The 25,088-nt window shown below is 40.7% G+C and overlaps 9 protein-coding genes across 9 annotated transcripts; 3 read left to right on the top strand and 6 right to left on the bottom strand.

The window, feature by feature from the left end:
* Positions 1-337: 337 nt before the first annotated feature.
* On the bottom strand, positions 338-885 carry SS1G_09196 (predicted protein; the record flags this gene model as incomplete). The annotated part of the gene is made up of 2 exons (XM_001589425.1): positions 338-447; positions 591-885. The coding sequence occupies 2 exons, from the start codon at positions 883-885 to the stop codon at positions 338-340; spliced, it is 405 nt and encodes a 134-aa protein (XP_001589475.1).
* A 3,557-nt stretch (positions 886-4,442) lies between these two features.
* SS1G_09195 (predicted protein) lies at positions 4,443-5,313 on the top strand (the record flags this gene model as incomplete). Its single annotated transcript, XM_001589424.1, has 3 exons — positions 4,443-4,478; positions 4,870-5,009; positions 5,208-5,313. The coding sequence occupies 3 exons, from the start codon at positions 4,443-4,445 to the stop codon at positions 5,311-5,313; spliced, it is 282 nt and encodes a 93-aa protein (XP_001589474.1).
* Positions 5,314-7,138: 1,825 nt separating this feature from the next.
* On the top strand, positions 7,139-7,846 carry SS1G_09194 (hypothetical protein; the record flags this gene model as incomplete). Its single annotated transcript, XM_001589423.1, has 2 exons — positions 7,139-7,559; positions 7,608-7,846. The coding sequence occupies 2 exons, from the start codon at positions 7,139-7,141 to the stop codon at positions 7,844-7,846; spliced, it is 660 nt and encodes a 219-aa protein (XP_001589473.1).
* A 472-nt stretch (positions 7,847-8,318) lies between these two features.
* Positions 8,319-9,288, bottom strand: SS1G_09193 (hypothetical protein; the record flags this gene model as incomplete). Its single annotated transcript, XM_001589422.1, has 6 exons — positions 8,319-8,412; positions 8,464-8,508; positions 8,558-8,732; positions 8,794-8,923; positions 8,971-9,188; positions 9,240-9,288. The coding sequence occupies 6 exons, from the start codon at positions 9,286-9,288 to the stop codon at positions 8,319-8,321; spliced, it is 711 nt and encodes a 236-aa protein (XP_001589472.1).
* Positions 9,289-13,165: 3,877 nt separating this feature from the next.
* On the bottom strand, positions 13,166-15,034 carry SS1G_09192 (predicted protein; the record flags this gene model as incomplete). The annotated part of the gene is made up of 3 exons (XM_001589421.1): positions 13,166-14,358; positions 14,423-14,795; positions 14,861-15,034. 3 exons carry the CDS (start codon positions 15,032-15,034, stop codon positions 13,166-13,168), a joined length of 1,740 nt encoding a protein of 579 aa, XP_001589471.1.
* Positions 15,035-16,181: 1,147 nt separating this feature from the next.
* On the bottom strand, positions 16,182-17,880 carry SS1G_09191 (hypothetical protein; the record flags this gene model as incomplete). The annotated part of the gene is made up of 3 exons (XM_001589420.1): positions 16,182-16,861; positions 17,060-17,714; positions 17,845-17,880. 3 exons carry the CDS (start codon positions 17,878-17,880, stop codon positions 16,182-16,184), a joined length of 1,371 nt encoding a protein of 456 aa, XP_001589470.1.
* A 520-nt stretch (positions 17,881-18,400) lies between these two features.
* Positions 18,401-20,095, top strand: SS1G_09190 (hypothetical protein; the record flags this gene model as incomplete). Its single annotated transcript, XM_001589419.1, has 3 exons — positions 18,401-18,511; positions 18,561-18,708; positions 18,774-20,095. The coding sequence occupies 3 exons, from the start codon at positions 18,401-18,403 to the stop codon at positions 20,093-20,095; spliced, it is 1,581 nt and encodes a 526-aa protein (XP_001589469.1).
* A 957-nt stretch (positions 20,096-21,052) lies between these two features.
* SS1G_09189 (hypothetical protein) lies at positions 21,053-22,628 on the bottom strand (the record flags this gene model as incomplete). The annotated part of the gene is made up of 6 exons (XM_001589418.1): positions 21,053-21,161; positions 21,320-21,451; positions 21,533-21,604; positions 21,690-22,202; positions 22,282-22,333; positions 22,445-22,628. 6 exons carry the CDS (start codon positions 22,626-22,628, stop codon positions 21,053-21,055), a joined length of 1,062 nt encoding a protein of 353 aa, XP_001589468.1.
* Positions 22,629-23,174: 546 nt separating this feature from the next.
* SS1G_09188 (hypothetical protein) lies at positions 23,175-24,346 on the bottom strand (the record flags this gene model as incomplete). The annotated part of the gene is made up of 2 exons (XM_001589417.1): positions 23,175-24,037; positions 24,259-24,346. 2 exons carry the CDS (start codon positions 24,344-24,346, stop codon positions 23,175-23,177), a joined length of 951 nt encoding a protein of 316 aa, XP_001589467.1.
* Positions 24,347-25,088: the final 742 nt, after the last annotated feature.

The following is a 25,088-nucleotide window of genomic DNA, read 5'->3' as shown; positions in this document are numbered from 1 at the left end:
ATGATTATATGAACCCAATTAACCACTCCTCAAGAGTGGCGTCACTTTTGGGCAACAGTTATGAGCCCGGTTTGCGGTCCCATGGTCCAGTGGTATCATTTATAATTTCCACTACCAGCGCAACTTGCAATCATCATATTCTTCAGTAAAAAGTTACATTATCGATTATATCGCATCCAATGAGAGTTACTCCTAAACTCCAAGCGAGCGATCCCCATGCACCTCGACGGAACAAGCCTCTGAAGAGGGGTAGAGCCAATCAGATGCTCTCAGAACCCTACTCTTGCATACATGCCCCAGAGTCTAGAAAAAATGTTAGACAGTAAAAGGCAGAGGACTATGTTATCCGGCCAATCAACTCAGATCGGATCAGCCAATCATATCCAGGAATAGCCTCAAAAATAATGGCATATCCTGATTCGGCAATCCCTGAGGGGGAGTGTTGACCTGAAGAATGATTATATGAACCCAATTAACCACTCCTCAAGAGTGGCGTCACTTTTGGGCAACAACAATAGTCAGCGAAATGTTCGTAGGAAAGTGGGGCTTGGACTAAACAGCCACAAGATATTTTGTGAAAATGTACTTACCGAAAGGTTGGATGAGGAGGTCCAGATGATTCAAGAAATATAGTGGGACATCGCTCGTAAATAAGACGACTTTGATCTCAGTGTCATTTTGTAGTTTTTGAACTACATCAGAAAGTCCAGACAGAGCGTCCTGACTCCAAACGTTCACTTCAGATTTTGTGTTGTTAAAGGCAATTTCAAGGACGCCTGGCCGCGATTGGTTTGTTCGGAGCCCAGGATAAATGGGAAGGTCGAGGGCGATAACAGTTGACAAAAGCAATGGGATTGCTGAGCTGCGAAGCCATGAGAAAATCATTTTAGCGAGAGTAACGAGTTGGATTGGCGTAGGTTGGCGCGAAATATCAAAGAGAGCTGAATGCTTGATGAAAATGCAAATCAAAAGGCATAGTAGAAGACCTTATATACGCTTTTGTCTGCTGTCAACAGTGGCTTGGTAAGGATTTCAAAATTACAATACTAAATTCAGACAGCTTACGAGTTCTGGCAATTGACTCCCGTATAGATTAATCATTTAGTTATTCACGAGACTGAACCTTGCAACGAAGCCTTCGTATGAGCTTTTCCTGAACCTTCATTCCACACTGCCATACTCCTTAGCACCTTCGGTCTTGTAATTGTTCCGATTTCCTTAATGTTTAAGCTTTCCTAGGACATTTAGCAAGCCCAGGAACTCATCACATCTGACTAGGGTTGGGCATTTGGAGTTCTATAATTCATAATGTAAAACAAAATTTTGGCTTTTGTATGTAATCTAGCTCGCATTATATAAAGCTAATATAGTGGGGTAAATTGGAGCTATTTTGAGATCGATTAACCTCGCGTCGCTTTCGCGAACAGGGGTAAACTTTGAAGGCTTCTGATTAGCAGATTTGATCACGTGTATAAAGCTAAAGTATAACCTAGTAAAAGGCTTTACATTATACTTTATTGTAATCTAGCTCTGCTTTACGGAAAGCGCCCAATCCTACATCTGACTGGGTGAGTTTCAATACTGGAAATTCAAGGAATGGAAAAAAATCTGTCAGCGATACAAAAAACGCCGAAGGAGTTGGTGGCATGATTAGTGATCATAAACATTTTCGGCATCCCCTCTCTTAAAGCGGATAATTAACCTTGAATTTAACCGCAAGTAAACAGCGAAGAAACGTCCGCAGAGAGTTTACGTAGACTGGAAGGGTAAGTATTGTAAGACCCACCAGGACTCTATAGATCCTTATAAAGCTTAAACAAAAAGTTTTTATTAGCTTTTTTATTTTATTTTAATATTGTTTTTATAAAGATACTATGATTCAGAATTTTAAAGTATTTTATAAAAAAGTTATTAGAATTATTATTCTTGATATTTAATAAAACAATAATTTATATCTTCAAATTTATTAAAATAAAAGTATATATTAAAAGATTGGGTGGAAGAGGCCTCTATATTGGCTATATTACTACGTGTGTAGGCATATTAAGATCTCATCTTGGTATCCTCGGAGGGGACCAATATGCCTGCTTATGGTTCGTCTAATCTAGCCTGTTTAGGTAACCGTATTACTAATCACGACACGTGATTAGTACCGGTAACTTCTATTCCTTTTAACAGTATAAATATTAAAGAATTTTTCTTTATTAATTTCTTCATTTTTAATTTCTTTTTTACTTTAATTAATATTATTTATATCTAAAATTATTTTTTATAAAAATATAATTTAAGATTAATATATCATGTTAAAGTGAATGGTTCCTGCGTAGCACGTGCACAGGGCACTAGTCCTATTAGGACTAGATTGAGAAGCTCTCTGTAGGAGAGCTTCGCACTTCCGTAGAACTTAGATAATGGGTGATTCAGATACAAGACCAATATAGCCTCAGTTCTGCCCTATCAGCTTCCCACTATTCCCTGTGTAAGGTCATGTAACGATACTGTACCGGAGGCAGCGGCTGCCTGAGGTTTCGTCTGGTTGGTAGTTGTGGGTTAAGGCTTTATCACTAGTCTTCACTTGGAAGTGAAGTCGTTACTAGATCAAGTAGAATGTAGGTAAACTAATTGATAACTAAGTTGAGCACGAAGCTCCTAAACTATGAAACTACTCTGACTATATACTGAACAATAAAGGGGGCCCCTAGGAGCTTTCTGGCTCCTCAAGACTCCTTATCACGCGATTTCTGATGGTGCGTGCGCATACGATCTTCAGGTGACCAAGATCACATACTAATTCGATGAAATCTGATCGTGTTTGCACACGGCCTAAGCTCTCCTAATTAATCAGTTTGCTACCATCGTAACACCATCAATCCTAATGGTGAATCGTGACAGGTCATTCCTTTTAATACTATATATAATTTATAAATATTTTAATAAATCTTAATATAAAAATATAGTTTTATATCAATTGTTTACATATAATTATAAAATTAATTAAAAATGAAAAAAGTGAAAATTGGTCTTTTTCGGTGCAAATACATAAAACAGCCCTTATTTTTTTGTCTAGTACTGTATATCTAAATTTTATTATATGAATTTTCAGAGAGCAAAAGATTATTATTAACTAAAACCCTAATATATAGGGTAAAGCATAACCGCTTTTTAGTGTATCTTATAATACTTTTATTAGTAATCTCCATATTTATCACATCGGACTAAGTGGCGTTTATTAAACTTTAGTGTAGAAGGTGCTCGGGATTGATTCTGATCTTGATGCCGAAATAGATACAGCTATCTGGCATTCAAGTTGCAAAAAACTCCAGTGGTGGAGTGAGCTGAGGTTTCTGATTGGTTAACTGAGGGAATAAACAGGGGGCGGAGCATCCTAGAAACCGAGATAGAAATTCTACGGGCCCTTCGTCTGTGCTTTATAGAGGGTGCGGCGATTTTCGCCTCTTCAATACAAACTTCGATTTTGAAGATTTTCTAGATAACATTAATTCAATAATAACTTGGGTAGGATTTGCTTAGGATTAGTCCGGGGACTGGCGAGTCCCAAGATTAGAATATGATTTTGTATTTTGTGTCGACTTTCTCGAAGTACTTAAGCGGCAGGAAGGGGTTTTCAAGTGGGACCCGCCCCCCCACTAAATAGAGCCTAATCCACTAGACTAGTCAATCAGTGAAATACAGAGATTTTACCAAGGTAAATACTTGACGGCCCCATCGTATAGGCGTTATTTATGGGGGGTGGGTATGTAAGAATGATCAGCGTACTTGGTTAGAACATCTGGGCTGGACTTATTCATCCAAAGACCAAAGCAGCAATCGGATTTCTTATAAATATCCTCGCCCCGTCCCAAGCTCGAACTCATATCCTCTTTTGTCCCTGCCTCCAAAACTCCACCCACTTCCCCTATAAATCGTCCACGCCACTTCACTCTTGCATCCAAATTCTTCTCCAAAGTCACTTTAAAACAATCGAAAATAAGATGCTGTCACACGAAACTTCCAAACGCATTCTGTACACCTGCGCAGGCCTCAGTGCGTTCTCAGTCTACAAGCATACATCACTGGGCTTCAGCGAACTCTTCCCCAAACTCGATCGTGGGTTAGGTCATGAGCTTCCAGCAGCTTTTTCTGCAAAAAGTAACTTCTTGCAGGTCGGTGCTGCTTGGGCCATTATCGGTAAATTCCTCCAATTCCATTTCCTTGCGCGTCAGAGTCTGCTTTAAAAAGCTGCTCAAAATCCTGTTTGGGACTTTACGATTGAATAGGGGCTCGTATCTGAAGCTTGAAACAGGAATTCTCCAGCTCAAATGGGCCAAATATGGCTTGACTAGTACTTACGACAAGGCAATTCTGGGATGGTATGGAGCTTCTTCTTTTGCCTTTGGATTGGGGTACTTCATGAAAGGCTTGTATATGCCTTTAGTTCCGATATGGCTCCTTCCTGCTCTCACTGCGCTGAGCCAACTGTAAGGCGGGTGATTAGAATTGAAGTAAAGTAGTTGAGAAGATTAGATGTTGAGAATGACGAAAACCGAATCTATTGTTGTATTATTCATCATGTGAAAGGGTAGTTTTTTTTGGGCCTTAGAACTAAATTTCTTAAAGGCATAATTTGATGATGAGAGATGTGCGCGTTTAAATGACGAGGGATTGCCTAAGAAAAGCATTAACGGCTAAAAATAACAATTTCTTTGAATTGCTCAGCGAATATGACAATGAATCCATAACAATTAGTGCTGAGCAATTGCGAGGGACTGCGCTCATTCCCGGGTATCCTGGAATGTGGCGATGAGGACGCTCATCGCTGCGATCAGGGTCTTGTCTTCTCTAATTAATTAAACACTGACTGGCTGTCAGATGCAACTGGAGAACCTTCTCCTCGGACAAATCCATCCCTTTTCTACTTATGGTCAACACATTTATCAAGTGACTTCCAATCATTACTGTCCCTCTTCGTATTTGATACAAGAAAATGCTCTTCTGAAGTCAGGGCGAAGGTATGTAGCGTGCTCGCGGATATCGTCAGGCCATACTACCACTGAAGACCACGGAGTCACCGTACTGTCTATGCCGCACTGTGCACAAGTTCAGACTTCTTAGTTGGCTTGAAGAAGGGCAAGGTATGGTTAGGTTGTGCAATTTCAGAAATTTGATTCTCGCAATCTCGCTGTTTGTGATATTTTTCTGACTACTAGTTTCTCGATGTTTGTTGGGCGTAAGATGCGATCACATCAAGCCATGACCCCGGAACTTGGTGGGAAGCTTCAACTGATTAGCAGCTTCGTAGAAATAGCAGGCTGAAACTTTAGTAACATGTTTATTACGCAGTCACTTTACTTCACTTTATCTACAAGCTAGTATTACAAGGATTACCATCTAGATTATGTAAAAGTATTCTAGACTCTTAAAATAATTTATAATTAAATATCAAATAAAGATTTAAGTAATAATAATCAATGATTGTAACAAATAATTAATAATAAATTATATTAAATCATTAATCCTGAATATAAAGTTATGTAGTAAGTGTTACGAGGTTTGCCGTCTAGATCACGTGGAAGTGCTCTAGGCTCTCGAGGTGGTTTATAACTAGGCGTCAAGCAGGGACTTAAGGTAATGACAATGATGATATTGTTACGAGGTTTGCCGTCTAGATCACGTGGAAGTGCTCCAGGCTCTCGAGGTGGTTTATAACTAGGCGTCAAGCAGGGACTTAAGTAATGACAATAATGATATGCAATTCGTAACTAATAGTAGAGTATACTAAATGATTGATCTTGAGCACGAAGCTCTATACAAAGGAAATCCATCTTGATTATATAGTCCTTCATGCTTCTATGATCACCAGTGATCACCTATATCGTGATCCTTAGTGATCCTTAATGATCACTACTGATCATTTGTGATCACGTATCTTGATAGTTGTGTAGCCCGTCGTAACACTTTAATTTCTATATATCATTTTACAAACGATAAATTTAGAGTTTTCCAACTTTCTTCGTACTCTGCATTTCGAATATATAATTCGCTATATTTTTTATATTATTTATTTGAGGACTAAACCCTTTTTTATCCATATTTAATATATATAAGAAGCGATTCCTTCTTCAATTCTATCATTTTATGATTTGCTGATCAATGTTCAATAAGAGACAGAATTCCATTTATTCTGAAGGTAAAGGTAGTATGAGGTATTGTTACGTGACGGTTGTTACCCACTAGTGGCTCACGTGCACTAGCCCTGTATATAAAGACCTTCTTACTTAGAATCTTCTTAGTTCTTTAGTTTTAGATTCTAAGTGATTGAATTGACTCCGTTTACGACTTTTCCGTCACAGGTATATTATAAAGTTTTGCAGCTTTCCGAATACTCAAATTTTGAGATATACGAATAGCCTCAATAGCTAAATTGATTCGAGTTTCTTTTGAAGTAGTTTGCATAATTAAATATTGATAAATCGCGTGTTGAAGTTGAAAGGTAATAATTTAGGTAAAAGTGTACAGGGCCCTGATAAACCACGTTATCTTATCCGTTTCCTAAGGGGAAGCAAAACCCCTTAATCCTGTCATCCAAATTCAATACAAAAATCAACATCGTGAATCTTTTATGAGTGTCATACGATATCCATCATTTGGTAGTATGGTATTATCAATAGTGGTGAACATCACCGCTCAACTCTACCGTTGATGAGTTTGTTCTCCATAAATTATATACTCCGTGTATCACACCACGACAATGACGTCCCGGACCTCAATCGATACTTCTTATCTCATAGTGGGTTCAGGAGTTTTCGGTACATCAACCGCTTATCATCTCTCACTTGCACATCCCAATTCAAACATAACCGTTTTGGATGGCTCATCATCCTTTCCATGTTCTCTTGCTGCTTCTCATGATTGCAACAAAATCATTCGTGTCGATTATGAAGATATATTCTATTGCGAGTCAGCGCTCAAAGCCCGCGAATTGTGGAAAAATAATCCTTTGTAAAAGTCATATTATCATGAATCCGGGTTTGTTATTGTGGATGATACCGGTCTTGGACGAAGAATCATAGACACCTATGAGAAATTGGGGGTTCCCAATCATCAGGCAAGAATTGTTGGGCTGGATGAGATGAAAACTATGTATGGGGGATTATTTAAGGGAACGGATTGGAGAGGTGTAAAGGAAGTCTTTATCAATGAAGGAAGTGGATGGGCGGAAGCCACGAAAGCTGTTCAGAAGGTGGCCGATATGGCAGAAGCAAATGGCGTGGACTTTGTCGAGGGAGATGTGGAAAACCTTGTCTTGACATTGAATGGTGATTGCCTTGGCGTATTGACGAAGGATGGCAGGACTTTCCGCGCCGATAAGATCATATTATCAACTGGTGCGGGTACAGCAAAGTTGCTTGCAGATTCCGCACCACAAATGCACCACATTCTAGCTGGGGATCGAATTACCGCAGCTGCAGTTGTATCTGGCCACGCCAAGTTGAGCAAGGCTGAGTATGAAAGTATCAAACATATTCCGGTGTTTGATCATGCAGTTGGAGAATTGTTAGGTAAGTTAATTAAATAGATGTTAATTGACGGTATTGAATTTCGTAAAGGCGCTGTACTTCCTCTTACCGCCGATAGTATACTCAAATTCTACGTGGATGTCACCCTGAAGAATACAAGACTTCATGAGAGCTCCGGATATATGATTTCTGCTCCACCTAATGAATCTGATCAAGCGCAGAATAATTTTCTCAAGAGTTTGCAGGAGGAATGCGACCGAGTAATGAAAGGTATCTTTGGCAAAATTGCTGAAGATTTTAAATTCGATTCTTTCCGCATGTGCTGGTAGGTCCAAAACAATCTTCACTATCTCCAAGCCTAATGTTGTCTTTAGGGATGGAATTACCCCCAACCAAGATTTCATCATCTCTGCACATCCACGCTGTGAGAATTTGTACATTGCTACGGGAGGTTCTTTTCATGGTTGGAAGTTTCTACCAATTATCGGGGAATATGTTGTGAAGATGCTAGACGGTAAATTGGATGCTGACCTCGTTAAACGATGGGCATGGGATCGTAATCAAAAAGGGATTGCACAGAAGAAGTTTATCCCTAAGCCGGAACTTTAAGAAATGACATGAGTCGAAAGTAAGCTTGAATTAATGACTAGGTAAAACGAGAGATCTAAAAGTCTATGGCAGAGCTGATACAGTTCATGTGCCTGAGGGCATTTTCCTTTGTGCGAACAAGGGAAAATAAACCAACGGAGTGAATTTCCTTAAACAGCTAGATGACCCAACTCTGAAATCCGGATTTCATGATTAGAGAAGGATTTGGGCTTCTCCTGGAATAATGGTACCATTTCCGATAGCATAACCATGAGCACGGGCAACCAAGGAATATGGGACCAAGTATCTATACATCTATTAGTATCATGTTCTTCGAGCTGATCATCTGAGAACTTACTTGTCAAGGTATGGAAGAACTTCTGCAGCACCAGGGGTGTTTCTCCTGTTCCATAGTCAGCAGTCATTTCTACATCTGAGAACAGGTGACTTACCAGTCTCTCATCAAATCCATAGTTATTCCAAACAATCCCATGAGATGAACACCAGCTTGCTCCATGCGTCGGTTGGCATCCGAAGCTAATTTATCACTGAAAGTACCACTTGCTTCGGTATTGGCCCAAACATCATAGCCTGCCTCAACAAGTGAGAGTGCAAGGAAAGCAGTACCTATTGATTTGCATTAGTACCAAGATTCGGAATGTATTTTCAAAGGGAGGCCTAAACTCACAAACTTCAGTGACAATACCACCAATGATCAACTGTTTCTTGCCGGTCGCTTCAACAGCGGCACGGAAATCAGCATTATCCCATGCGTTGACTTCTCCTTGACGTTTGATGTAAGGAGCAGTTGGATGCATCTATTTTCGTAAGCATTATTCTTCATTCCTCAAGACCCAATACTCACGGAAATTATTTCCTCAGGAAGATGGCTGTTTGGACCTTGTTCAGCAGAAGTGGTCAAGATGGTTGGAAGATCGAAGAGATTTCCAAGAGCTGCATGTCCAAGGAGTGATTGTCTGAAGACGGTTGGATCATAATCTCTCACAAGTTGAGAGAGTCCAATTTGGTGATCAATTACAAGAAGAGCGGCGTCGCTCTTGTTGAGACGATCGAAGGTGAATCCTGTTGTTGGATTAGCATCTATCTGGATTTTTGGAATAGAAGTTGATATACCTTCAACGGCGATGGCGGAGGCCAAGATCATAGCGCTTGAGAACTTCATGGTGATTGTTGATAGAGATTGGACTAAAGTATTGGACTGAGAAGGTAATGATGAGTGATGGTGGTGGTGATGATGCTGATGAAATAGGAAATGTAGGGAATTCTCTTGCTCTTTATATACATCTTTTTGGTTACCAAGATTCCTCGACATGACAATCTTCCCTCAACACCTCACCGATACAGATCCACCTACCTCATCACTCACAATGAAGTAATCAGGATACCGGGTTATTCAATCTCCATCACAAATTCATAAACTCTCTCCACGATATCCTTACCCAACAAACAGTTCGAGAACCAACGGCAAACGCATTGTAACATTGGCACTAAATCATTGGCACTAGGTAACCAGTGGCACCAAAAATCCAACGACCACGAAAAACCTAGCTTCACACAATAACCCCAAAGTTATCCCACCCTATGACACCTCAAACGAGATATTTCCTCTCCAAGCACCCGGAACATGGGACACATAATGTGGGGAACCTCATCTATGCAGCCTCTTTACTCAGCAACAAACAATCAAGCAACAACCATCTCTAATCAAAATGTGGAGTAAAAATCTCATCGAAAAAAGCCGTTTTCGATGATTGAATACCTAGGTAATTACTACATCTTTTCCATCTCGGTTGCACCTGCACATTGCGAATATTTTTCTTCAACGTACTGGTGTACTATTGGTTAATACTGAGACTTACGACTCCACAATATTGATGAGTAACACATTAGACGAGCTTGTCAGCAATGAACAATTTAATGTCATCTCCATCTAATTCTGTAGTACTAGTATATCCCATTCCTCGAGTACGGAGGATACCAAGCGGTAATGCTCTGGCGCCTTGGCACGAAATTAGAAATTCTTTGCTAAGAAAGCTTGTGTGTTTATATATGATGGACTAAGGTTAACCTAAGCATTTAATAATCGTCTTGCAGTATGCATGCATTCTAAACGTAACCTAACCTTCACGGGATGGCGTGTTCATAAGGTTAGAGTGTTGAGAGTTGTGTTCAACTTGTGTTGTGTAAGAATTAGTATATAATTTGTAAGCGGGAGGGGGGTTTTAAGATCTTAACCATGTACGTACATAGTTGGATAACCTTATTGGTTTCGATTTAATCAAATTTCTTGCATCTACTCTCGCTCGGTAAGGAAAATCGCGATCGGAAAATCTGGATTGTGATGTATGTAATGATGTCTAAGTACGTAATGCAAATGCAAACAGAGTTCTCGATTCTTCTGGTGTGTGTCTTCCTTTCCTCGAACAAATCCGAGGTTATGTTCAAGAAGAATTATATCGATCGAAGAGCTTTTAAAGGCATAAACAAGCAACCTCACAACCTACTTAGTACCTCTACCTCATTCATATATTCCAACCCTCAATAAAATAGCAAACACTTCCCTCTCTCACAATCCATCAACATCATCCAAAGACTCCTTATAATTTATAACTTATAACTTATCCCCCAAAACCCCAACCCTAACTAAAACTATCTATACAATATCAATCTAGTATACAAAGCTTTCTTTCAATATTTCCTCGTTAATTACTTAATATCTAAATATATACTTATAAATTATAAATTACCATCTGTATAATCACGATTTAATACTTTCTACTTTATTATTATTATTATTATTATTATTATTATTATTATTATTATTATTATTATTATTATTATTATTATTATTATTATTATTATTATTATTATTATTATTATTATTATTATTATTATAAATTGAATTGAATTGAATTAAACCAGTTGAGGTTGAGTTGAATGAGTTGAGCTGAATGAGTTGAGCTGAATGAGTTGATTGAAAAGTTTCAAGTCAGATATATCTAAGGCTGTGTTACGACCAATCCTAACAGCTACTCAGGTGACTAAGCTTATTGTCACATAACCCAATATTGTCCTAACGTGGTTTATCAGTATGTGCATCATATCAGCATGTGCATCATATCAGCATGTGCACCACTTTTACCTCAATTATTATCTTTCCACTTCAATATGCGATTTATCAACAATCTATAATGCAATCGAATAATAAAGAAGCTCAAATACTCTTAGTTATCGAAGCTATTCGAAAAGATAAAAAATTAAACATTCGAAAAGATTACAAAGCTATATAATATATTGTATATAATACTTATTTACAGAATGAATAATTTAATGTTACGAGGTTTGCCGTCTAGATCACGTGGAAGTGCTCTAGGCTCTCGAGGTGGTTTATAACTAGGCGTCAAGCAGGGACTTAAAGTAATGACAATAATGCAATTCGTAACTAATAGTAGAGTATACTAAATGATTGATCTTGAGCACGAAGCTCTACACAAAGGAAACCATCCTGATTATATAGACCTTCGTCCTCCATTGGATCTCTTGGATCCTGAGAGTTTGTGGACCTTCGATTCGTATGGACCTACGATTCGTATCCCTGAATATGCAGGGTCCATCACGTGACTTGGATCAGACTATATGTCTGTGCTTGCTGAAGGTGGGGAGACCCGACGAACCGATTACCATACAATTTTGTATGTGAATCGGTTTGCTTTTCCACGGTGTTACGACGGGCTACACAACTACCAAGACACGTGATCACAAATGATCAATAGTGATCATTAAGGATCACTAAGGATCACGGTATAGGTGATCACTAATGATCATGAAGGATCACTAGTAATCATGGAAGCATGAAGGACTATATAATCAAGATGGATTTCCTTTGTATAGAGCTTCGTGCTCAAGATCAATCATTTAGTATATCCTACTATTAGTTACGAATTGCATTTCATTATTGTCATTACTTAAGTCCCTGCTTGACGCCTAGTTATAAACCACCTCGAGAGCCTAGAGCACTTCCACGTGATCTAGACGGCAAACCTCGTAACATTTCTATAACTTCGATAAAACAGATTTTATAATAGGACAAATATCATTATATATAGTAATTACTAAAGTTGATCGATATAGAAGAAGCAAAGCTATATAATCAAACAATTGGGAATGGATTATAGCGATTATTTGTATTAATAAAGAAGATTACAATGTACCTGTCACGATTCACCATTAGGATTGATGGTGTTACGATGGTAGCAAACTGATTAATTAGGAGAGCTTAGGCCTTGTGCAAACACGATCAGATTTCATCGAATTAGTATGTGATCTTGGTCACCTGAAGATCGTATGCGCACGCACCATCAGAAATCACGTGATAAGGAGCCCTGAGGAGCCAGAAAGCTCCTAGGGGCTCCCTTTATCGATCATTATATAGTCAGAGTAGTTTCATAGTTTAGGAGCTTCGTGCTCAACTTAGTTATCAATTAGTTTATCTACATTCTACTTGATCTAGTAACGACTTCACTTCCAAGTGAATACCAGTGATAAAGCCTTAACCCACAACTACCAACCAGACGAAACCTCAGGCAGCCGCTGCCTTCAGTACAGTATCGTTACACATAAGTGTAAATTAGACTAGTTACAGGAATTTCTGGATTCATTTTAAGAATTACAATTTGATGAAATATCTAAACAGCCTTTTGTAAAGATACTTAATGAGCATAAATAACGTTGAATTCTTAGGGCTCAATAAAGTGCATAGTCTAGCAGCCAATGTCTTCCAACGCTGAGCTCGTAGTTTATCAGTTACATCAACTCCCCCTCGCTAACCACATATCAAGATCTTGTTATGACATTATGGCTAATCACTATCACCAGAAGGAAACTTTTATAGTCATAGTAATAAAAAACTAAAATATCAATCTTCATGTTTGTATTCAATGTTTAACCTCGCTACGTACGTAACATAATCTATACCACGTGAACATCTCCATCACCTCCACCTCTGAAACAGAGTAACAAAACATATCCAAAAACAATCACTATTCCGACATAACATCATCATCTTGATCGGTGAGATCGATAATGACCGCTGTCGCAGGAATTGGCTGTCTTCCTCGCGATGAAAGAACGGGACCGCTTACAGCTCTTCGACCAAGACCAGGAATTCCAACCAAGTTATTTGGCACATGAGAATACAACATATTATTGGCTCCAGGTATGGGAATAATTGCGGGTTTACTACCTGTTCTTGATAAACCCACGTGAGGAGTGCTATTGATATCAGGCCTGCGAGGAGGATTAGGATTGATTGCGAGATTATTCCCACCGGTCACAGCCCCAAGATTGAGCCTACTGCTGACATTCATATTGGCTACACCAGAATTGCTAGGCATGCCCGGGGCAAAGCGCCTGAGACCAATGTTTTGTATTCGGATAACCTCGCCAGAAAGATTTTCCGCCGGCTTGAGATTAGGTGCATCTCTGTCAAGATTCAAAGTAAAGCATTCTTCAAGCCATTTGAAATTTCCAAGCGGCTCAGCTTCTTGAATAATGGGTCTGTCACCAATGCGAGCTCTGTTTATAATTTCGTTCTCCTTCGTAAGGTGGGTGTTATATTCTCCTTGCAAAGAACTGATCTGTTGTTCCTTTACCAGAATTTCATTTTTGAGAGCCTCGATATCTTTGCGTAGTTTTTCCTGACTCTTTATATTATCCTCCTTTAAAGCATGAATGGAATCAATTTTACGTGCCACATAAAAATTACTCCGCGAGTCTCTAATTAACTTAGAAAAGTATTCGAGCTTCTCTCTCCAGAGCTTGAGTTTTGGAACCAAAAAATCGTCGCGAAATACTTTTGCGATATCAAGGGCGTCTGTGATCATATCCTGAATGTTGGCAATTGAAATATCTGGAAGCCTATGTACTGCAAAATGGCGAATATTTGGCACGCGACGGAAAATAGTACCGAGTGGACGGCTTGGTTGAGGACCGATAGCTTCAATGGGTATTTGACATTCGTCGATTGCTTTCCACCATAAATTTAACTCAATATTCTCAGGACAGTCCCATTCATTTGCCACCAGTATCCTGGGCAGCCATTTTTGGACGAATCGATAGCACATAGATTCCAATGCGCTTTGTAGAGATCGAAGAATTGTTATTTGAAGTACGAACGGTAGACAGGGAAGATCAGGTCCTCTCAGGTATGTATTAGCTTGACTGTGGCGAACCACTACATGAAAAGCTCAAATTAGCTAGTACATTGGAATGTTCATCGGAGTCAGATGAATACCTACCCTTGGCATGTAAACTCTTGTAAGTGTATGGACCTTCTCTCACTCGGCGTAGGTCATATTGAGGAATCTGTCCTGGACCTGATCGAACTTCTCTAGATTGAGGAATTGGAACATGAGGTTGATAAACTGATCGAGATGCTCGATCTTGAGAGTTTGAAACAGGAACAAGAGATCGACCTTGTCCATTCTCTTCAGCAGACACAAGTGGACGAGGTCCAACAACCCTTTGAGCAATACTTTCATTCTTGTTTATCGACTTCGGACCTTTTGGTTTTCTGATTCTACCTTTTTGAACTCTCGTTTGGCCATGCTCTTGATGATACTCATTCAAAATTCCTTCGACCAATGATATATAGTCTGGAGCGACAGCTTGCTGTAATAACTATCATTAACAAAAATCTCTGCTGGTGAACAAAATCTGGTCGAAATAATACAAACCTTCGTATTATTAGTGCATGACGGAGCCGGCTGGAAAGAATTGAGGTCATCATTTTCTGCAGATTCGTCATCTGATGAAACATCCACGACTTCTCTAAAAGAGACGACAGTACACGAAGGCTTTTCGACATCCAAAACACTTTTGAAGCGTTGAGTACCATCTCTATCATTCATGATTGTGTCTGTTTTTGTCATGATCGCATTTTTTGTAACAAGTCGAGTTTGAATCCTGATAAGATGGTTGGAAATAAATAAACAAGTAGACAATGCTGGTAAAGAATTTATGGTATGGAAAGAAAAGTACCAGAACCGAAATGGGTTTGGAATTCACTGTGTTGTTATATTTCTCTTTCCTGTCTTGTCATAAAGAGACTGGAGCAAAATAGGAAAGATCGAATGACATCCAGTTAAATTCAAATAAGAGCGACTACCTGACAATCGACTCTATAGATGAGGCTGAGAGAATCTACAGGGCCATAATACACCTCACTACATACAGGCGTCGCTTCTAGATGGATTTGTTATCATGGTTTTCATCAGTAAGGGAAACTTACTCATTTTTATAGACACCGAAAACCGTGCAAGTCTAGACACTTCATTCATAACAAACTTTCGGAAAACGCAATATTGACCCATTCACTCTTAGCTAGGTACATAAAACTATAAAGGTATCCATACCCCATTGCATCCCTGACACTTTCCCAGATACTTGAAAAGATGAAGAGATACAGTAGCAATGCAAACGTTAAATGCAACTGGCAGTAAGAGAGAGTATCTTCGAATATTGCACTACTCAGAATATGCGACGTAGATATACAGACGGCTTGCAAGAGATAACTTGACGATCACATTAAGCTTAACGCTTACCGCGTGTTGTCTTACGATATTATCCTCTGCCTTTCCCAGGTTCAAGCTTAATACTCTATCCCTTTCCTTTTTCACCACCGTCATAACTCATCCCCCCAAGACTGTAAGCCAGACCGTTCTCCATTATGATTAGCTCTAGAGCAATTTTAAGAAGGCGGGAAAAGTCTCTCGATATGATCTGCGTGCTCTACTAGCATCGTATCTTCATACGTAGATGATTAGGCCACCACAAGAGCCAATGCTCGTGCGGTGAATTTTTGTTCAAGCCACATATATATACACACTAGGTATATAAATATATGATCTACGCCACTTCTGGCTTGATATGAAGAACTGAAGCTTCATATGAGCACCAGCAAATTTTTGTGAATGCTAGCACCCATGTAATGATGAGAGCATATAAATTTTCGATTGCCCGGGCAATTATTTCAAGATATACACTGGGAATGTTAAATCACCAATCGGAACCCAGTACATCAAAGGGGTTGGTTGGCTTTTTGTTTGCTGTACGGGATGAAGTCAATTGGTCTCTTTTTCTTTTCTTCCTTTGCTTAGATTTTTCTGCAGAAATGCTAGCCGATAATTCTTTTTCTTGATACGAATCTTCAAGGATGGATTCCTTTATTGTTGTCAACATGTAGTCCAGTTTCTCGAATCCATTATGGGTATTGAGGCTTGGGAGGTCTTGAAGCAAATCATTTAGTTCCAACAGTGGCCCAGAAACTGATTCACGACCCCCAATCAAGATCGAAAAGGTTGTTAGCTGCTTCAAAATCCTAAACGAGTAATAGGAGCCTTGAATTTCAGCCATAAAATGTATCTTATCCCAATTCAACTCGCTCTTTTTGGGGGAAATGTCATCGGAATTTGAGGCACCGAGTCCAGCCAAAACCTTCTTGCCCAAGCTCACCTTGTCTATTGATTCTGACCACTCGGCGTCTTGTATAAATGCAACAGAGGTCCAAGTATCGGCAATGCATTGCCCTTCAAGTTTGGTCTGGCTTCCACGAAGAAATGTCAAAACTTCCGTGCAAGCTCTTGAAATGTCTGATGCAGCTGGTATCTCCCACTCCCTCCCGCGGGACGTACTCGCTTGTCTTTTGTGTTCGAAAATCGATTTCCTCCTCTCTCCAACTGGTAATATCAAATTCATGCAACCATATGCCAACTGACGAATGGATGCAGACATCTCCCAGGCATTGGTTCGAGATGGACAATCAATAAGAAATGGGAGAAAGATATTGATGTTGTTCGCGCGATCTTGAGAGGCACTCGACGACTGCGACAGACCGAGACATCTCATGAAATAAGGAAATTGAAGAACATACTCACAAACACGAGGATCAAGGGCTTGAAGAGCAGTCTTCACCAAAGAACGTTTTACCAGCGTTGAATCAAAGATAGCTAAATCAAAGTCAACAGGCAAGTATTCCTTGACAAAATCTGCGTACATCCCTTTGTGCTGCTTGATGGCGCTCAATGTAGTTGCTTGTTTCAAAAGTTTGGAAAAGGTACCATGGGAATCCATGACAATCTCAAAAGCAAGAGCGCGAATACCATGAGAAGGTGGAAGGCCTAATCGCTTCACGATGGACCCAGCATGAAATACTTGGGACTGTAACATCCATGGATCGGCCTTGGATGAGAGCTCAACATCTTGGAAGAAGCTTACAGAACTGTCGATGCCAATTTCATGAACCAAGAGATCAGAATCGCCAGTGAGAATGATCCCACCATGTTGACTGACATAGCTGGCACAAAATGTATCTGCTTCTCCCGGCACAATCTCGACAATATCTTTATACTTGTTGGAGTTTTGTAACGCCTCAATTATGGAAGGCACGAGAAAGGATGATGCTGGAATCTTTATAAAGCTGGAACGCTGGGGGGCAAATGCGAAAGGAAATGATGCAGGTGTAATCCAATTTGTTGATGAAAGTCGATATCTCAAACCAGATGCATAATCTTTGTGATATTTTTCCAATTGCTGTGTATTTCGACTAAGCCTCTGGTAACGAACATCTAGTTTGGCTGGGGGTAGGAATCCATCAAAGTATATCTGCTTCCTACTAATAGTTAACACAACGAAGGGGAACTTTTGATCGTGTGGAACTCACACAACAGCACCACTTCTCTCTAAGCCATCCAGCCATGCTAATACCGTCTCTCCAAGCTCTTTGTAGGATGGATTTGCTTCAAAATAATTCCCCGCGGACTTCCTTGCACTTAAACATATATGATATATATGATATGCTAACCCTGGGCCATCGATCACAATATGTTTGTCGTTCAATGAGCTCAGAGTCGCATAAGGTCGCAAGAATGTAATAAGATGCGGTATCCCCATTGCTTTAAAGATGACTAGAATGTTTGTACTCCAGTGACATTCTTAATCATATCAATTGAATGAATGAATGAATGAAAACGTGCCTTGGTTTGTTGTCGCGGAGAGTTTTGTGATGAGTGAGGTGAAGTGAAGTGAAGTGAAGCTTGCTGAAAGAAATTATATGATGAATGACAAGATCTTACCATGATCTCCCCCAATTTCAGCCCAACTCGTTAGCGCAACCAACCCCACCACAACTACATAATATTATCACGGACCTTTCGCCAAAACTTTTTCTTTTCCTTCTCTGACATCAAAAATTATCTTCAACAAAAATATTCATAAAAATGCGCAACACACTTATCTTCGCTGGCAGTTCATGCCCGAAGCTCACAGATCAAATATGCACGAATCTGGGAATGGCTGCGGCTCCTGTCGAACTTACTCAGTTCGCAAATGTACTTCTTACGACCTCTCAAAGAAGTTATTTTGGCTAATGCAACTTAGGGAGAGACAAGCGTTAAGATCATGACTAGCATTCGAGAGAAGGATGTATTCGTCGTTCAATCGGGTAGTTCTAAGATCAATGACAGTATCATGGAGCTTCTAATTATGATCTCTGCTTGTAAGGGAGGATCAGCAAACAAAATCACAGGTTGGTGGACTGAATTTTGTTTCTTTTTACTGTTTAACACAAGACCCATCTGCTAACCTGTATAGCTGTTCTGCCATACTTCCCGTATAGTAGACAGTCAAAGAAGAAATCGCACCGAGGTGCTATCACCGCTCGTATGCTCGCAAATCTTCTACATGTTGCTGGAATCAATCATGTTATAACTGTCGACCTCCATGCTTCACAAATGCAAGGCTTTTTCAAATGCCCAGTCGACAATCTTCACGCAGAGCCATTAATAGCACGTTGGATCCGACGCAATGTGCCAGAGTGGAACGAGGCTGTATGCGTTTCGAAGAATGCTGGTGGCACGAAGAGAGTAACATCTCTAGCAGACGCTCTGAAGCTCAATTTCGGAATGGTTACAACCGACAAGAGACGAACCCCTGCGAACATGTCAATGAGCATGATTATAAACCGACTTGAAGAGTCTACCTGCGGAGATTTGGATTCAGACGTCAATAAGCTACACATTGGCGCATCTCCAGCAGTAGAAGAGGAGACTGTAAAGGAACCCAAACAAAACGGAGGGGAAACAGAATCTACCTCTACACTGTTATCAAATGGTGACTCGCCTCCACGACAGACAAGAGCACGACAAGACAGTCATCCCTCTCCACAGTGCTTGCCTAACTTGGCCGCCATCAGAACTGGACATAAAAATTCAGTTGGGGCACCTTCGCCTTTGACCAGGGCACACACTACCCCACCACCACGATCTGCACCTGCCGATGAAGCGATAGAAGCACAATATACCGACGAACGTGCTCGAGAGGTCACTCATGGCCGACTAGTTCAAGGTCACATTGTTTCAGACGATTATCCTTCACCTACACAATCCGCCATGTCATCTTCATTAATTCTAGAACGCCCTGAAGATGACCCAATCTCGCTTTCTATGGCATCTTCAATCTTCATGCCTGAGCCTCATGCACTTGGTGGAACCGCTGATGCTGCCGGTGATGCATCAGATGAAGAAGAGGAAGGTTTCAAAGACCCAGCCCTTGAACAAATGATCACGTTGGTTGGAGACGTTCGGAACCGTACCGTCTTCATCGTAGATGATATGATTGATAAAGCTGGGAGCTGGATTGCTGCGGCCGAAACCGTGGTCAAACGTGGTGGTGCCAAGAAGGTCTATTGTATTGCTACACACGGCCTTTTTGGAGGAAATGCCCTAGAGGAACTTCAAAATTGCGATTGTATCGACATGATAGTTGTCACTAACTCATTCCCTATTCCACCAGAAAAAGCAAAAGATGCAAAGAAGTTGCAAATCTTAGATTTATCAAAGTTACTCTCCGAGGCCATCAGAAGGAATCATTATGGAGAATCTATTTCTGCTCTTTTCACACATTCTAGCGATTAGATTTTTGGTCTAAGATCATCCGATTAATATCAAAATCGATCTGCAATTTGCTATTTTTGAAGGTTTATACCCATAGCGTGGCGTACGGTGGGGGAAAGACGGATGGGATTATAAATGAATGAATTGCTAGGTAGCAATGGAATGGGAATGTATTTGCTTGGGAAGAAAATTAACCAAGGGCGCAAATTCATAGGACTAGGTGTTCTCCATTGTCTCTCTCGACTTTATAAGGTGCAGTGAGATATTTTGATATCATTCTTCCTAAGTATTTCTCTTTCATTCGTCCTATTTTTTCTCTCACTCGAAGTTGTGGATGGTCAGCAATGAATTTCTATAAGATCGAACCACGGAGTGTTTCCGACCTCCACCTGTTTCTTTCATATATCCCCCAGCACTTCATTAAACAATGACAAAATACCCAGCGATGCGATCTATAGTGATCGCAGGGACATACTTTCCTCTAGAAATATGTCCTTAACGGAGCGTTGGCAGATTAAACAAAATCTTAATATATCTATAGTTACTTTGTGACTGATATTGCGAGACGAAACTCAAAAGTACTTTATTTAGATCTGATGGATGAAGGACTGAGAGCCACTCGGACATATGTTTTGGGAGTTGAATTGCAGTTTCAACTTGGGTTCTGAGAGTTTAGTGGAGTCGTGAACTTATGTGTACAAAATAGAATATCACACACAAAGAAATACATTTATAGTGAAATCGATATCGAATAATGAATATAAATATCTAAGACTTACATATGCATCTATAAACTGTAACATCTATCATCTCTATCCGTTCATTTGCAGCATCACGCTATATCGTGTAATCACACCTCAACTTTTCCACCCCCTTCAGGTTAATCAACCCTTCGCATCTAGATTCCCATACGACGATAAATCACATAATATATAACCCCACTCCTCCATCAACATCTAAAGCCTAGGACTAATATATCTAAGCCCCAGGACGTGTATAATCCAACGCCTCAACACGTTTCCATACCTCGCGCACGACGCGCTCTTGTTGCTGCCGTCCTGTTTCTGTAGCTGTGGCGCCTGCTGGTCTGTGGGGTGGGGGTGTTTGTTAGTTTTGGTGGGTAGATGGTGGATAGTGCTTTAGATGTGAACTGTTTTGGCGGTTTATGATGTTTGCGGGTGGATTTATGGGGGGAGGAAAGATGAAGATGAGGAGGAAGAATGAGGATGGGAAAAATAATCATACCTAATGGCTAAATATAAGCGACTACCCAATTTTACTTCTTCGATAGGATCGGTTTCCGGATTGGAGGGTGGGTTGGCAGTGGTTATTAAACCGCCTGCTTCGCGGAGAATGCAGATTCCTGCTGCTACGTCCCTGCGTGGTTTGGTTAGTGTGTGTTTAAGGCAAGGGAAGGGAAGGGAAGGAAAGGAATGAGTGAGAATAAACTGAACGTACCATTCCCAACAACCTCCTTCCCACCAAATGTCAAAGGCTCCTGTTGCTGTGTAGGCTAAATCCATTGTCGCGCTATATTTAGGGTGATGTTAGTATTATATCTTTCCTCTTTCCTTCCATCACAAGGGAAAAAGGGCATAAAAGAATAACCACTCACCTCCCCAAACTCCGAACCCCATGAACCATTCCCCCTTTACCACCCCTCCCACCAATTTCACTCGCTAAATTAACAAAACTATCAATCTTCTTCCTCAAATTTCCCCCCTCAATATCCCTCCTATCCTTCCCCCACTCACAACTAAATGTACACCCCTTCGGCGCCTCTTTACCCAATGGTTTGCCCTTCACATACGGTAACTGTCTTTTTCTCTTCAGAATCCCAGAAGCAGAGCTACCTCCTCCAGAAGCAACACCATTGCCAACTCCTAAGTGATCATTTTCCCATGCGCCGTGACCCACAAGAGCAGAATAAGATACATCAAGAACGGGGGCATAGATGACTCCGATAATAGGAATCCCATTGAGACAGAAGGCAATGGAGATGCAGAACATAGGGAATAAATGCGTGTAATTTACTGTTCCGTCGAGAGGGTCTACAATCCAGGTAGGTGAAGAATCAACGAGATATTGTTTGGAGGAGCCGGAGGAATAGGTTTCTTCTCCGATGAATCTGGGGGTTTGTTAGCTGGGGATTTTTGTTCTAGGAATAGGAGAGGAGAGGAGAGGAAATGAGTGGAATGGTTGTATACTTATGTGATGGATATTTACTTAATATCTCATGCTTAACAAATGCCTCGACATCTACCCAATACACGTGATTAGCTATATGCCCTTCTCAATCAATCCAACGCTCGACGTCCATCGAAAATATCTATCCATGCACTTATATCCAGCACAAAATCCAAAACATACCCAAATCAGTCTGCGTAACAATATCCACTGCATTCATCTTTTCCTCTTCCTTTCCCCCATTATCCCCCTCACATCTCTTCTCCACCCCCTCCATCAATATCTTTCCCGCTTTCCTCCCCAAATCCAACGCAAATGCGTAGATTTCCTTAAGTTCTTCATCGGGTAAGGTTACCGTGGCAGCCATGATATGATGTTTGGTCGGTCCAACTAAAATATCGTTGGGTATCAATCGGTCTTTGAGATGCTCCGGAGGAAACTTGTGAAATGATATGGCTTGTGGTGAAGAGGCTGTAGCTGAGTAGACGGAAGGATTGATGAGTAAGAGTTGATAGTATGTATAGTGGAGCTGTATCAAGACGGACTGGCCGATGATAGGCGTGTCGAAGCGTGGCGGGGTTGTGTGGTGGGGGCTATTCATTTATGCGCGCGGATTATTCATCGATCAGTGATGAAGATTTACAGATAAATCCTGTACCACAAGGGATTTTCGCTTCATAAATATTATGGTCACAATTGATGGTCGGCGGAGAATCGAATCCTCATTGTTGCAATCAAATGTTGAGTGCTCTATCCTCTATCTTTGATTCTGCTGATTCTATATTGGTTACAGCCCCTAAAACCAGTTCTATTTAAACCCTAGATTCACATCGTCTTCTTACCTACCTGATATTGCCATATTTGATTATAATATTCCTCACTCTCTAGTTTCTCACGTACACTTAACCTTGAATTATATCCTCGCATGCTTCGCCCTATCACTCGCTAATTTTTCCAAAACAACACTTCTCACCTCCTTCACCGGTAAATCCTCAAGCTCAACTCCCAACCACACTTTATCCTGCTCCAGCCCTTGATTAATCATCGCCTCTACACCACCCACTACCTGCCATCCAGCTTCCACAGCCAATGCCGCAATTTGTGTATCCGGACTTGGATGGTAACACATTTCCAAAATCGCACCCTTTTCACCCTCTTTATCTAAAAATTCCGTAATGATTCCTCGCGCTCTATGTTCATCCTCGGATACCGGTGTGAAATCTGGAATTGCAGAGACGATTACTGTGGGTGCTGGTAATGATTTCGCTTGAGCTATTGATTCGATATATAATAATCCATCTCCAAATCCATTGCTACTGCATTCGGCAATTACGGCATCGCATTCGGATTTATCCCGATTGACCATATATATAGTTTCACAACCGAGGAATTTCTTCAGTGCATAGACGGCTGCGCGGCAGGTTCCCCCACCTCCAATAATCATGCCTGCTGACCCTTTTATATTTGATATCGTTGATGGTGTTGCGTTTTGAAGGAGAGCTTCGCGGATTCCTATACAATCGGTGTTCGTTCCGCATAGGATCTTTTCCCCTGATGCAGATATACGGTGGTAGATAGTATTTATGGCGCCAATGGCAGCGCCTTCAGGAGAAAGTTGGTCGAGGTATGGAATGATGGCTACTTTGAAGGGCATGGTTACGGAAGCGCCGAGAAATTTGGGGTTTTTGGTGAGCTCGAGGCAATCTGTGAGGGTTCGAGTTTCATATAAATGTTGGAGGTAATTGAGTGCTAGAGACTCGAAAATTGTGCCGTGAACTGGTGGTGAAAATGCGGTTAGCCAAAGCTTTCAAAGAAGAGGTCATTGTGGAAGCTGTATGTGTGGATGAAGGATACAAGAGGCTCGAATTGATGCTGAATGCACCTTCGAGCACAGCAAGGTATGAGGGCTTAGGGGCCTGCGCTCATAAAAGTCATGTCGGACGATAACACATATGAAAGTTATGATATGATGGAAAGACTCAGAATGCAAAACTCACAAAGAGGAGATAGAGAATGAGCAATGGGGTATCCAAACAGATACGCGACACGATCCAAGTTTGAAATATCTGGAGGAGGGGTTTCCATCGTTGTGGAGGAAATGGTGGCGTCTGAAGTGCTCATGATTGTTTGTGACATAGCTACAGGTAGATTCCAATGTTCAGTTGATGATTGCAACTCGAATCGTATGTCCCGAAAGAAACGAGTTGTGATATGGTTAAGGCTACAGTAGATTATAGTTTGGAGGGCTTAGGATGAGAACCGGCAAATATATTTCGAGGAGTAACCGAGGAGAATGAAGCTTTTGATTATCGTGAAGAAGTCTTACTATGGAAGAAGGAGGAAAGATCAAACAAAAAGTCAATGGGGAAAGGATGATCTTCTCTAAAAGCCAAGTCTCGGGGTCTAATGATATTAGTCCGTGAGGAGTTTAGTAAAACTTCATACTTACTCCAGCTAATGGGGTCGTATCCAATTTGGTACGTCTGAACTTGTCAGATGCTCTTTTTGCTCAGCCTTCTCAGTGCGGAAAATCCATACGTGCCGTGCGTCACAAAGTCGGAAAAATATAAAGCAGATTCCAAGCAAAATTCATACTTCGTACATACAAATGCACAATTTCATGCTTCCCGCAGATGAGATCTCATTTCAGGACTAAGAGCCCTATTTTTCATTTAAAACCCACGGATAAAGAAACTTGCGAAAGATCCCACAGACGTGGGGTTTAAGGCTAGACTCGCTTGAACCAATCATTTCCTAGATACCCCTTGTCCTGGCGTGTTAAGCGACGGACTGGGTACATTTCGTTGAGATGTTACTTATTTAAGAT

The sequence above is a fragment of the Sclerotinia sclerotiorum genome, genomic scaffold (assembly GCF_000146945.2).
Source record: "Sclerotinia sclerotiorum 1980 UF-70 scaffold_13 genomic scaffold, whole genome shotgun sequence".
Classification (NCBI taxonomy): domain Eukaryota; kingdom Fungi; phylum Ascomycota; class Leotiomycetes; order Helotiales; family Sclerotiniaceae; genus Sclerotinia; species Sclerotinia sclerotiorum.
This window is presented reverse-complemented; position numbering and strand designations above follow the sequence as displayed.